This window comes from Euprymna scolopes, chromosome 4 (genome assembly GCF_053919585.1).
Source record: "Euprymna scolopes isolate OS-2025 chromosome 4, ASM5391958v1, whole genome shotgun sequence".
In the NCBI taxonomy this organism is placed as follows: domain Eukaryota; kingdom Metazoa; phylum Mollusca; class Cephalopoda; order Sepiida; family Sepiolidae; genus Euprymna; species Euprymna scolopes.
The window spans coordinates 69,807,249-69,821,422 of NC_136485.1; the positions used below are offsets into that span (position 1 = coordinate 69,807,249).

Here is a 14,174-nt window from a genome sequence, read left to right on the forward strand (position 1 = left end):
ATATACCACAATTTCATATCACTCTCCACCTACCCTTCTGCAGCATGCTCATAGAATTTTCACTATATTCCAACTTTTTTTTCTTGGATATATCTCAATAGAGCTTTCTCACAATAGTGTGATGTCATCTGTTGTCCTCTCCTTTGAACTGAACATGCATTTTCTTCTCTAATCCACTTGTCTTGCTTTTTGTTCATTTATTGCCTTAAATTCCTTGCTAGTTTGCAATTTTCCAAATTTTGATACACCCTTTATAAGCTTTTCCTTACAATAAAAGATGTAAACTTTCAGACTTTTAAACGCATCATTCTATACCTATTAGTCCTCATCCTCCCTCTTTTCTTTTCACATATAACATATCGACATCACTTTTTGCGTGAAGAGCTTCATTCATTGTCACTGTCTCATTTTCTTTCCACTGAATACACACCCCATATCAAAATATAGCTACTGCTCATGTGTCTATTATTTATTATTTCTTTCATTCAATCTTGACCTAAGAACTAACCATAATCTTCTCTTATTCTATCTAATTTCACAATTCCTTATTAGGTGTATCCTTCTTCTCCAACCTCTTATTCCTTCACTTTCAACAAATCCCTCCCCCCGTTTCAATTTCCGGCCACCATGCTAAATTCCAAACCTATGTCATTACTAGGGCTAGGACAACAGCATATTCTTTTCATTGTTTTGACTCGTGTGTATCCGTTATCTTGTATGCTTTTATATAGAGTGATGTAGTTCTTGGTTGATTAACTGTGTCTGTCAGATATATACTCGAGAGTCAAAGCAATGAAAAGAATATGTTGTCACAGCCCATCATCACTAAACAGTCCTCATAAGCATCTTTAAGTGGCCTGTTTATCTCAGACACTAGCAGGGAAACCAGACGTTACTTGGGATTGAATGATCAAATGTTTCACCCTCCCAAATTTTATTGTCATCGAAATTGATGAAATTGCCCATTTTTAAATCAAATCGATTGATTGCCTGCTCTACTTGGGGGCTTATCGCGGTGCACCTGGAGGGAGCTTTATGTGCCTCTGACTTTCTCCATAATACATTGTAGTCTACATTGCACAGTAGAGAACCTATTGATTTTATAAAAATATTTTCATGTATAATGGCTTGAATTAAACTTTAAAATGCAAAAGTCAAGTATCATACTTCAATTGTGCATTACACAGAAAGTCATTTCTAATGTGCCCCTGTCATATCAAAGAACCTCCTATTGATTTTATATGTTGGGCCTTTCGGCTTGTGTGGTAATAAAACTTCTCAAATGCGCTTGTGATGTTAGGCTGTATAAGGTGTTATCTTTGGTCCACATCACCTATTCCTTCTTTCATTGAATTTTTTCACTTGTTGATTATGAATCAAAGATATTCCAAGACAAAACTTATCTCATACTATCAGATACATTAAGTACATTTGTGTGAAATTTCATTAAAAAAACAGCTGTTTTGGAGTCCATAGGGAACGAACTCACACACAGAAAATGTTCCTTTTTTATATAATAGATAGATATACAGAGCTAGATGCCTGTAATGACAAACCCATTGGTACTGATGTACCCTTAAAAGTTAAATACACACAATTTGCAAGGTGCAATGGATTAATTAATGTCTGAGAGACGTATAAGTCTCGTATGTATGGGCGATGAAGGCTTTAAATACGACGCGATTCCTGAAACAATTTTCATTAACTGATTTTGAGCATTCATATCACATTTATTAATTTATCTCCACTTATCAAAGCTAAAAGCCATTTAAAAGATAAAGGTTAATAAGATTAATGAATTTTCAATTCAATTATGAAAGGATTGAAAATAAATGGAATGAACAACATTTGATTACTGCTTATGAGGACGGTTTATGACAAGTATTTGTTGATATTGGATTTGAAGATGACCATGTATCATCTCGATAACTGGCAAGCATAGAGAGTAGAAAGTAAACCTTGGGTTTAATTTCAACACCATTGTAACTCACTTTTCTGATCTTGTCCTTCAGGCCTCATATTCCATGAGATTAGCTATCTGACAATGGAAAAATTGCTGTTTTCTGGGTCAGAATCGATTCATCTAACACATCGTTGGCCGTTTTTTTTTTTTTTTTTTTTTTTTTTTTTTTTTTTATCTTTTATCTTGGAGGTCATATTTTTTTTTTTTTTAGTTCCTTACATCAAATGGCATCATGTTTTCTCTGGAGCGATTTTTATATAATAAAAATAAAAATCCATAAAGATTTATCTGAAACAAGTTTTACAGATAATGCTCTTCCTTGATCGACACTTAATGCATCACAGACATCTCTCACAAGAAAGTCAGCTTTTATGGCGGATGATACCTGCCAAGTGTAAACTTTAGATCGGGTATCGGTATGTTTGCTATAGAGATTATCGTTACACTTTGTAAGATATAAGTTGTAGCCCTAAAGAAAACACTACAGCTTTACTTTAAAACTTATTGGGGAAAAAAAAGAAAAGAAACTCAATTCAGGTAACTTGATTATGTAGTAGAGTTGACATGTATTCAATGTCACCGCCTTCAGCCTCAATCACCGCCTCGATACGGATCCAAAACTGGGAACTGGTGGGAGCTCAGCAAATACTTGGCGGCAATCAGGCTGGTGTTGTGGTAGGTCATATTGATGATGTTCTCAATGTATGACCAAATGAAGTAGTCCAGCAAGTTCAGGTCAGGAAAGAGGGGACCAGTGAGAGAAAGGTACATAGCATGTCTTCTGAAGCTAAGTCTTTTTGAGCTTGTGGGCCGGCGCCAAGTCTTGCTGCCACACCCAAGGTTTGTCAGCGGCCACCTGATTACACCAGAAGATCACTCTTCAGCACATCCAGGTACACTTTGGTGTTGACTTTCAAGATGTGAGGTGGCACGATGTAGCCCTCACTTGAAATCATACCAAAGATCATAACCGTGGCTGGAAACGGTTTTTATCACTGAGCACATCCCTGTTATTCTTGGTAATCCACCAATACATTTTGAAGATGTTGGCAATGGTCCTGTTATAACTTGGATCGGTAAAAAGCATGAGTTGTACAGCGGCACATCTGATCTTGCTCTTTGAACATTCTCAGACATGATAAAAGGCTTCTATCGCTCTTAGGATTCGTACACAACTGATCACCTAGTAGATGGTCTGCAATAAAAGAAAACCTGTTTCCATCAAACAAAAATGGAATCGCGTCTTTTCTAGGATGACAATTTTATCGTTCCACCCTGTAGAACATATCTGAGTAGACTGTCAGTTGATCAGGGACTGCTTATGTATTTGCAGCTAATCTCCATATCTGAAGGCTGTTCCCCTATCAGCCATCTAAGAACCCGGTGGATGGAAGATAGTTGCACAGTTTGGCTAGCAGTTGAAATATCAGAAAAGGCAGAATGTCTATTAAAAAAAAAAAAAAAAAAAAAAAAAAAAGCCATATCCAAGTTGACAAATAAGATCTATAAATGCATGCTTTCAAATATCTTATTTGCTACCCAGCAATAACATCTTCAGCAAAGTTGCTGTATGAATCAATGTAATGTGGCTCAAACCACTGGCATTCTGTGCCCACAAGATCAGTGACCATTTAAAGTTGAAGATCTACAAACAGCAAAGATTCACCATTATGAAAACCAAAATATTCTGCTGAAAATTTGGAATTATACTGCTCAACAACATCTGCACTGCAGCAATATCTGAAAGCATTGCCTTGATTGAGGGTAAGATGAAAGAATTGCAGCTCAAATGGTTTAGATATGTACAGGTCAACACTGACATTGTCGTGAAACTCGCTTTTGCACTAGAAGTCAATTCAAAGTAACTGAAGAGTCAGCTGATGAGATGGGCTGACATCCTACAGAACGATATATATATAAAAAAACACCTTCACCCAAACAAAGCCTGTAGGTACGCCCAAAGGATGGAGTACTGTTGCCACATCTGGGCAGGAGCTGCTAGAAAGATCTTATCCTGCCTTGACAGAGTTCAAAAATAGACTTTGTAGCCTAGTGGGGATGCCCTTTTTTCTTCCCTTTCTCACAGGAGATGTTGCGAACCTGTCTGCTTTGTTATTTTCATGGTTAGTGTTCATCTGAGCTCCAATCTATGATCCCCCCCCATGCCAAACTTTCAGGAGAAACACTTGTCTAGCTGAAAAGATCAATAATTTCCCCCAGTCTTTATCTGTGCCTAAACCTAAAGATTCCATGAACAGAGCTTTTTTCTTAGCACCACACCCCCGTGGAACTGTTCCATTTGCCTGCTTTCTGGCTGACTATAATATGGTTATCTTCAAGTCCAACATAAACAACTTGAGCCATTCCCTTTCAGTAATCCAATTTCCAATTGACCACTGTACACTTATTAACCCTTATCCTTGAGTGGCCTTTGATAAGTGACGACTCCTTTGTGTTAAAAAAAATAAATAAAATAAAAAATAAATGTTTATCTAAAAAAAAAAAAACTCAATTTCCCCATTATGGGTGCCATGACCTTAACATGGATTCCATGAATAAAGCTTAGTACTGTTCACCTGTGGAACTCTTCAGCTGGCCTGCTTTCCAGCTGACTACAATGTGTCTTCAAATTCAGTGTAAACAACTGTCCCCTTAAATGATCAAATTATCGCAACGCTAATGGAAAATTTGGTATAATAGCTATGCTAACCCTCATCCTTGAATAGCCTCCAAGTCTTGATAAGTGATAGCTCCTTTGTAAAAGAAAATTAACTGCAATAAAATGTTAAATTAATGAAAGCTGTCAAAAAGTTGTAAAGCAATCAACACAGGCAAGTCTCATAGAAGAAATTAAAGATTCAACTTGCTCTGAATAGCTGGCAATAGGCTGCAGAGTATGCATTGAATTGGGAGCAACAGTGTCTACACATGCAAGCTGCTGAAATGTAGACTATTAAGAGCAGAATCATGAATAAATAGGAAGCAATATTAGGATGCAAATATGTGAAAGGTTCAAATTGGAAATTTTCATGAAAGGTTAAAATTACTGTTATCTTTGGCCTGATGAATCCGTCTCATTTACGGTTTCTTGATGAAGAGCAGCAGGTTATTTGCGATCTTATCTGCATCCTCTCCCTCACAGATATGTTATCTTCTATTAGTACTATTATGACATGCATATTTGAGAATCGTCCGATTTATTCCCCCCCCCCCACCTTCCTCTTCCAACCTGTTGGTTTAGTGGTCTTTATCAAGTCACTGTTCGAATATCTCATCTTCCTATTCTAACAACTGCAGGTAATTATCTGCTGAAAGTTTCCCTTCTATGGTCTATTCAGGATTAAGGGAAATAATCATCTTTCTTTTTAGTTCTTCACATAAAAAAAAGAGGGGGGGGTCATAAGATAAGGATCATGGCGTTTATTATACATATCTTGTTTTAGCAGTTCAGGTAAATTAGGTCTTTGCTTCAAAATGCCTAATTATACTATTGTCATGGTTTCTGCATATGATGGCATAAATTGCAATCAGTGTTGTTGAAGGAGGTAAAAGACATAACAGATTCCGACACATCTGCTGGACAAAAAAAAAAAAAAATTTTTGAACCATACCTTAGACGTACGTATTTGTTCTATCTGCATTAAGGCATTTTAGCTGCTTACATTTCCAAACATATTGCTATAATGTTGCTGAAATCAAAAGTCAAACATTTCTAAGGAAGGTAATTAAACAATACCACATCTACAGAACAAAGATTCTGTGAATGACACTGCCAATCATCTTTCAATTATAAGTTGAGGAGATTGCCTGGAGTGTAAACTCTGAGGGCAAAGAGTGGATTACATAGTGTTGAGTCTTGTTATCATCCATACAGCTACCTGGTTAATCCTATGTTCCACTATCTTGCTCAAAATACAGATGTAGCCATTAATGTTCAGTAAAACTTTCAGGAGAAAAGGTAAATAGCATAACATCTACACTGCTGGTGAGACTTCAAATGGCGTCAAATTGTTGATCATACTTTTTTTTTTTTTAAAGCCATTTTGTAGTCAAATTTCAAAAACTTTCTAGTTTTTTTTGGTATGCAAAATTTTATTTGTCCTTTCAGCATGAGAACCATTTCTTCCATAGATATAAAGGTTTAAAATTTTGCAAAATGGAGTAAAAATATAGTTTTCATGAAGACAAAGCTGACAAGGATAATGTAAAAAAAAAAAAAAAAAAAAAAAAATTAGCAGTTGAAAATGCAATCAGATATCCACAAAGAAAAATCTGCAGGTCACTAATAATCTCAAGATTATTAGTTGAAACAACTGGAACCTACAGTAGCGTCCAAAACTAAGGGACAAAATTTCAAAGACATTTGTTAGAAATAACTGAAAAGCTGAAATTTTGACAACTGGTAGTTATAATCCATAACATACTAAAATTTGAATCATTTGCAAATGATAGAAAAAGAATTATAATTATTTTCAAAATAGGAATGTCCAAAAGTAAGGGACAAAATTGAGAAAAAACAATGTAAACCGTATGCTGTATTCAAATTTTGATTTCCTCTAAAGAAATCAGTCTTAGTCATTTGTAAATGTTGCATCAGCTGGCACCATGGCGAAATGCCAAAAACTTGATTACTCTGGGAGACAAGCTAATGGTGTGCTTTTCCTTGTGTAGCTTCACAATAGACAGATTTCACAGAAAGTGAAACGTTCCAAGAGTGTTCTAGTCAAGGTTGTTCCTACAATGATACTGGCAAAATAGTGCTTTTAAAACCGGCAACCCCGCAAAACTTTGGCAAGAGAAGATCGAATGATGCAGCATATGTCATTAAAGTACCATTTCAAGTCTTGCACAGCAATTAAAAGGGTTATGAATAGTATCTGATGTGTCAAGAGAGCGTTTCTACATGACTGCAAGAAATAGGGCTGCTTAATCGAAACCCTGGGAAGAAACCACTTGTTAGTTCGAAGAATAAGAGATTAGAGTTTGCAAACATATGTAATTTGGACATGAAAATTGGGCAAAAGTATTTTTCAGTGATGAAAGCAAGTTTAATTTGTTTGGAAATTATGAAGAAAAAAAAAAAAAAAATGTAAAGATGTATTGGTGAAAGATTAAGTGCAAAGTATACTAAAACTGTCAAGTTTGGGAGCAGAAGTGTCATGGTATTTGGAATGTTTTCTAGCCAAGGTATGCCTCTTGTCTGGTTACAAACTCGTGTAAATGCGCAAGTCTATAAAAACATTGTTCAAGATCATGTGTCAATCATACAGAATTCAGGTTTCGATAGGGTTATCTTTATGTAATATAACGCCTCATGTCACAAGGCAAAAGTGGTAATGAGTTATCTTAGCAAAATTTCGAAATTATGGATTGGCCACTGCAAAGTCCTGACGATAGAACATCTTAGGAGTGAAAGTTATGGAAAGAAATCCCACTAACACTGAGGATTTGTGGGTGAAACTTCAAGAAGAATGGTCTAAAATTAGAGGATTGTCAAGAACTGATTCGTTCTTGAAGTCGAAGACGTGCAGCTGCCATTGAGAGCAAGGGCTCATTTACTAAATATTGATTGTACATGTATTGTTTTTTTGGCCGTTTACATTTTCTCAGTTTTGTCCCTTACTTTTGGATGTTCCTATTTTGAAAATAAATTCTTTTTCTATCCTTTGCAAATGATTTAAATTTTAGTATGTTATGGATGATAACGACTACCAGTTGTAAAAATTTCAGCTTTTCAGTTATTTCTAACAAATATTAGGTTTTAAAGTGTCCCTTAGTTTTGGACGCTACTGTATAATTTACTGAAAACCGTAAAAGCAGCAACACTGATGTTAGAAACAACTTTAGCTGCTTTTCAAATGTTCGCTAAGAATAACTGATCTGCAAGTAGAAAATTAAGAAAAAAATCTTACTATTCATTATATATATATATATATATATATAAAGTATATGCTTTTCAATATCTAAATAGTCATCTTTAACATTATCTAATAATTCTTAGAACAAAAAAAAAAAAAAAGTGAAAAAAATTTCAAATAAACAAAATGTAACATTTTACTGATTTTATTAATCCTCAGTGGTTGTACAGGTTCAATAAAGTTGGCAAAATAGGCTTCAATATTTTTGAGCACAAAGTAGATAAACTAGGTTTCCTTGTCACTCCTGTAAGTATGTCTTTTTGGTTTGTTTTCCTCTTTGTAATGTTTGCGTGTGTGTGTGCATGATATGCAATAGACATATTTGGTTCTTGGCACCGGATTGTAGAGGTGGAGGAAAAAAAAAAAAAAAAAGGGAAGACTGCTGAAAAAAAAATATGCAAAATTGCAAGAACTTCAAACTAATTGAACGGTGGTTTTCTTTGAATGCATTTTAGGACGAACAAGTAATCAAGTGTTGCAGATCATCTAATCCAATTTCTCCGAGTGAAGAAACGTAGTTACTTAAAGTGCTTCTGTATTATCACATTTAAAACCTATTCTGACTGAATGTTACCTAAGCTGTCTCATTAAAATTGTATCTTGGTACTTATGGAATGTAAGAAGGGCTTATTTTCTATGACCAATCCAACTTACAAATGTAGGTATATTTGGGTGTATATTTCTCCCATATATTTTGCATTGGGGCGGGGCAAAAAAAAAAAAAATCTTCCTACCATGAACCACAAATAAAATCAGAGCATGCAACTTTTTATTCAAGATGTAAACATCTTGTCTGATGTGTTTGGAATTTCTATCTTTCTCAAAAATGAGAAGGGGAGGTGCAGTTTATTTTATTTTATTTTTTTTACTTTTTTTATTTTTCAAAAGTCTGACAATATGAAGCCTAACTGCTTCAAACAATACATTGGTGGCCATTTCACATCTGCTATTTCCATCATGGCCACTCTGGAGTGGAGTCTAACCTTTACCCGAGATGATGTCCATTTTTGTTAGAGGTGATTAACAGCTTGGAAATAGCTAGTTAGTAAGCAGAAGCCTGCAAGCAAAGAACTCAGTCACCAATTGTTGGCCAGTTTTATGCTACAGGGATATGGAAAATAAACGATTCACCTTAATAGACACCAATCGGGTGGCAGGCTGACAGGACTTCAAGAATGAAGATTTATTTGTTATCCAGTTTGTATCCAACCACTTGTTCTTCGTCCATTGCAGTCATTACCGTAAGCTGAAAAATAGTATTACCTTTGTTAATTGATAAACACCTCAAATATGTAATGAAATTTTTGAAGGCAAAAAGTGATAATTGTTCTTGGTTGATACCAAAACCTAAGGATTTTTTATTACAACAGTGGATTGATAATATAAGATTGATAATATCAATCTTATATTATCAATCTCATATTATCAATCTCATATTATCAATCTCATATTATCAATCTCATATTATCAATCTCATATTATCAATCTCATATTATCAATCTCATATTATCAATCTCATATTATCAATCTCATATTATCAATCTCATATTATCAATCTCATATTATCAATCTCATATTATCAATCTCATATTATCAATCTCATATTATCAATCTCATATTATCAATCTCATATTATCAATCTCATATTATCAATCTCATATTATCAATCTCATATTATCAATCTTATAATATAAGATTGATAATATAAGATTGATAATATAAGATTGATAATATAAGATTGATAATATAAGATTGATAATATAAGATTGATAATATAAGATTGATAATATAAGATTGATAATATAAGATTGATAATATAAGATTGATAATATAAGATTGATAATATAAGATTGATAATATAAGATTGATAATATAAGATTGATAATATAAGATTGATAATATAAGATTGATAATATAAGATTGATAATATAAGATTGATAATATAAGATTGATAATATAAGATTGATAATATAAGATTGATAATATAAGATTGATAATATAAGATTGATAATATAAGATTGATAATATAAGATTGATAATATAAGATTGATAATATAAGATTGATAATATAAGATTGATAATATAAGATTGATAATATAAGATTGATAATATAAGATTGATAATATAAGATTGATAATATAAGATTGATAATATAAGATTGATAATATATTATTAATCTTATATTATCAATCTTATAAGATTAATAATATACAAGATGGAAATGTGATCTGGAATGTTCTTTTGGAATACATGACAGGAGCTGAAAACTTGGTGGAGAAAACTGTATGAAAATAAGCAGTTTTGAGAAATTCTATCAGTGACAGAAAAGCCAGAACACAATTACCAAATCAAAAAGATGACCTATGCACTTGTTTCCACTGGTGGGGCTAGTGAAGCACCCACAATACATAAAATCCTTGGGGGAAATGCTAGAATTTTCTCCACTAGGAAATATTGCACAAATATAATTCATTTATTTTTTCTTCATTATGAATGCTTCACAGATGCCATCTTGAAATATTGACATTACACTTTTCCAGGTATTTAATCATTCACAATATAGTATCATTTCAAATCACACTTCTATCTATGATTATAAGATAACACTGCTTCATTTCCATTGCTTATCACTAATAAAACAGTTTAAGAATACATTAACACTTACCATGGCATGCCTACATTTGACTTCATGCATAACCAGTTAAAAACTAGATACTAACATTTAATATTTTTAAAAAAATTAAGTATTATTTTCTAACAAGAGAGAGATAGAGAAATTAAAGATGTTCTTTTTGGCTTGCCAAACTTTCTTTGATTAGACATGTTCAGCCATTGTTCAGTCTTGTTACAGTGCAAAATTCTGCTAAAACTTTTACTTGAGTTAGCTATTCTTTAATGAACTAGAATGGATAGAGTTCAAGTTGGCAAGATTACACAACCCCACCTGATAATGTAAGAATGAGCCAAAGTCTTACATGGTCTAATTTCTACAGATTGCATGAAGTTCCCAAAACTATGCCATAGAAACTAAAACTACCTAATCAATCAATAAAAACTAATTGATTGTATTTACTTTTTATTAGAATGAAATAGAAATGAATGGAAGAACCAACACCTGTATCATCTGCATACAGTTAGCAGTCCACTTTAGAATTTAATAGGAATTACTGAGATTTAAGGACAAAGTTGCTTTTTTAAATTTCATACTTGATATGGACAAATCTATATGTATAAAAGTGAAATTGGTTTTAATTGGTTTTCAACCAGAAATTTGGCTGCCAAGGTCAAAGTTCAATTTGACCTTAGAAAACTACCAAACTCCTGCCAATTTTGGATCTATACACTTGAAATTTTAAATGTAGGTTTCTTGGACAGATCAAACTTTGATTCGAGCCCAAAACAAATGTTAAGGAGTCAAAATGGGGGTAAAGTTAAAATATTTGACCTCTCAACCAATTTTGGGTCTAAACATTTGAAATTTTACATAAAGTGTATTCAGACATATGGCAAGCTTTTTTTTTTTTTTTTTTTTTTTTAAATCAGTTTTTGGGTGAAAATTTGGCTAGCAAGAGGTTAAAGTTAAAGATTTGACTTTTGCGGTCTCTAGTAAACCCCATCAATTTTGGGTATAAACACTTGAAATTTTTGATGCAGGTTACCTGGACACAAGTCCATATATTTATACACACAAAGTTATGAACATTACATATAGGGTCAAGCAAAGCTAGGCTGAACTGCTGGTATGAAACCAGAAACATTACAGTAAAAATATAGATTCAATTGTAATTGCAGAAACTGTATAAAAAGGTAAAGTTTATAATAAGTCATTAAATAACTTTAATCCTGCAGTTTTTTTTTTTTCCTAGAAAAATAAAAAAAATGAAGCAATTTATGGTCAACTTACAGTAAGGACTTCTCCATTTTCATATCGATCTTTAATCTCTTTACCAAGTTCATTGTTTGGACAGTTCAGGTCAGTTTTTAAGTGCCCATCATCTTCCATGAGAGAAAGTGAACCGTCATTCTCTATCTCAACAAGCTGGAATTTTCAAAGTTTCACATCTTACAATGCAGTTAACAGTATCAATTATAACAAACACCAAAACACACAAAAACACCAAAACAAAATTTATTTTTAGAAATCTTAGCAACTTGGTCTCCTTGAAGATATCGTGGGACAAAGCTGAAGAATTGCAATGGAGATGTGGTAGCAATGTAACACAAGCAGGTGTCATTATCACAATTCTGGTTCATGGGACCAGGAACATAAACCACTAGGCCAAGAAACTGCACTAATCCTAGGTTTCTGTGGCAACACAACCTTGTTTCGTCTCTTAAAATGTAACCAGACATTTCTCACTGGAACTACTGCTCTGATGTTCAGAGCGCACGTGATCCTCATTCCGCATGGCAATACCTTTAATTTTGATCACTTATTGTCAGATGCTGTGGTTGAATTCTTGTAAGTGCTTTAGTAGATGAATAGCTGGCTGTGGTGTCAGCATTAATTAACTACGTTTTTAAATCTGAGCAATTCAATAGCTCGGATCATATTTTATAAACGAGAATAATTATTCATAAAATATTTCAGAATACATTTTGTGCAAAGGAAAGTTAATTCTTCAGGATGGAGGATGTTTTCAACTTAGGTTCATTCAAACAGCTACCCTGTCTGAGGAGAAAGTTCTGAGGAGGTTATCTGGCCTTGGGAAGGAGCCCAAAGCCAAGGTTAATGTTCTTTGATGATCAGCAAAAGTTCTTTTTTTCCAAACAATTTTTTATGGAACCCTAATCCTACCATCATTTGCTTTTCTATCATTTGGAGATTACACTTTCTCATTTGTCTTTCTCTACTCTTCTTTCTTATGACTCTTCTTTCTATCTTAAATCATATCTCTAATTCTTTTTCCTCTCAAATCTGTATCTGACTGCCATTCTCAACAGGAGGCTACCATGGTCTTCACCCTCCATTAGGTTTACCGTTTACCATTACTCAAATGAGGGTCCCTCTTGCTTCATTTGTATAACCAAGGGCTTTTCCAAAATACTATTTCGTACAAGTAAAAAATAAATAAATTGGGGGGAATGAACTCAATGGCCACTTGAATTCCTATGTCAACTTGTTTCTAAGACTGCCAGCTAATCTGTTATGGTTATTCAAAATAAACTTTTGATGGCTGCATCAATCACTTCAATTGTCATCCAATCTCAGGCATCCACATATGCAAGACAAACCAGGTAACTTTCCTTCAGTTTGTATTTTTAATAGACTTTCTGGCAACAAAATTCTTTTATCTAAATGTCTTTATATACATCCAACACATGGCTTCTCTTTATTCGAGATCCATTTTTTTTTTAATCTCTCCAAAAAGGAAACCTCATTACTTTTAGTCATCTGGGATTTAATAAAACGGACAACTATATCGAGTTGCTGTTCACAGTCATCAAGAGATAGGGAAAGAGGGTGGCTGTGGAAAGATCGTATATATAGGACAAAAACTGACCAGGAACTTTACTTTTTCTAGTCCCAATGTCTGGCTCCCAAACATACAACCCCATGAACTATTGTGTGGAGCGCAGTGGAGGTGTTGCTTGCAACACCAAATGCGAGCCAATTGCCAAGGTGAAACTGGTTTTCAAGTGGATACTGAAAACTGCAGGCTTCAGGTTCAAATCATGCCTGGAGGTTGTGGTGGAGATCCAGCAACTTGTTCGAATAAGCTGTAATACGTAAAAAATCCTAGAGAATACTTTGAATTGAGAATACAATTATTTGCAAAGATATGCAATTTTTTTTCACCGGAAGTCAAATTCATCTCAAACACCCTGTAATTATGACCAAATAAAAAGGAAAAAAAAAAAAAAAATCGAATCAAGGGAATCAAGGCAATAACTTACCAAGTAATCCTTTCGTTTAACATGTGGAACCAACATATTATGGGTTGAAGGACAAATATCTTCATGTTTTTTACCACTAAAGAGATCAATCCCGACTAGGTGAACCTGTAAAAAATGTTAAATCACATTTGAAAATATTGATTGGAACTAACAAATCCAAATTCATATGGTTTTTAATGGTTACATTTGTATTAAATAAAATATTACAAAATTACAAATCCATTATACTTACTGTTCACAAACAGTTTTCCATATATACTTATTGTAGTATTTATTGTAACAATACATGTTAAAATGTTTTAGTTCTGGGATAGTTACATTTGAACAAAAATAAGTTTTAATCGTAATTTATAATTAAGTCACTCATCTTAACTTTGTTTCATTCACTATATGGA

General features: G+C 33.5%; 1 protein-coding gene across 2 annotated transcripts in view; it reads right to left on the bottom strand.

Annotated features, from left to right (window-relative positions):
- Positions 1-8,010: 8,010 nt before the first annotated feature.
- The window catches only part of LOC145268291 (eukaryotic translation initiation factor 5A-1-like), a 62,246-nt gene continuing 56,082 nt past the window's right edge, over positions 8,011-14,174 (bottom strand). For both annotated transcript variants that reach the window (XM_080123702.1, XM_080123712.1), the window contains exons 3-5: positions 13,780-13,884; positions 11,786-11,920; positions 8,011-9,127 (exon numbers count right to left, since the gene is read on the bottom strand). In XM_080123702.1, the coding sequence (XP_079979828.1) occupies positions 9,065-9,127; positions 11,786-11,920; positions 13,780-13,884 (303 nt within the window). In that variant the 3' untranslated portion in view covers positions 8,011-9,064. The remainder of the gene's footprint in view (positions 9,128-11,785; positions 11,921-13,779; positions 13,885-14,174) is intronic.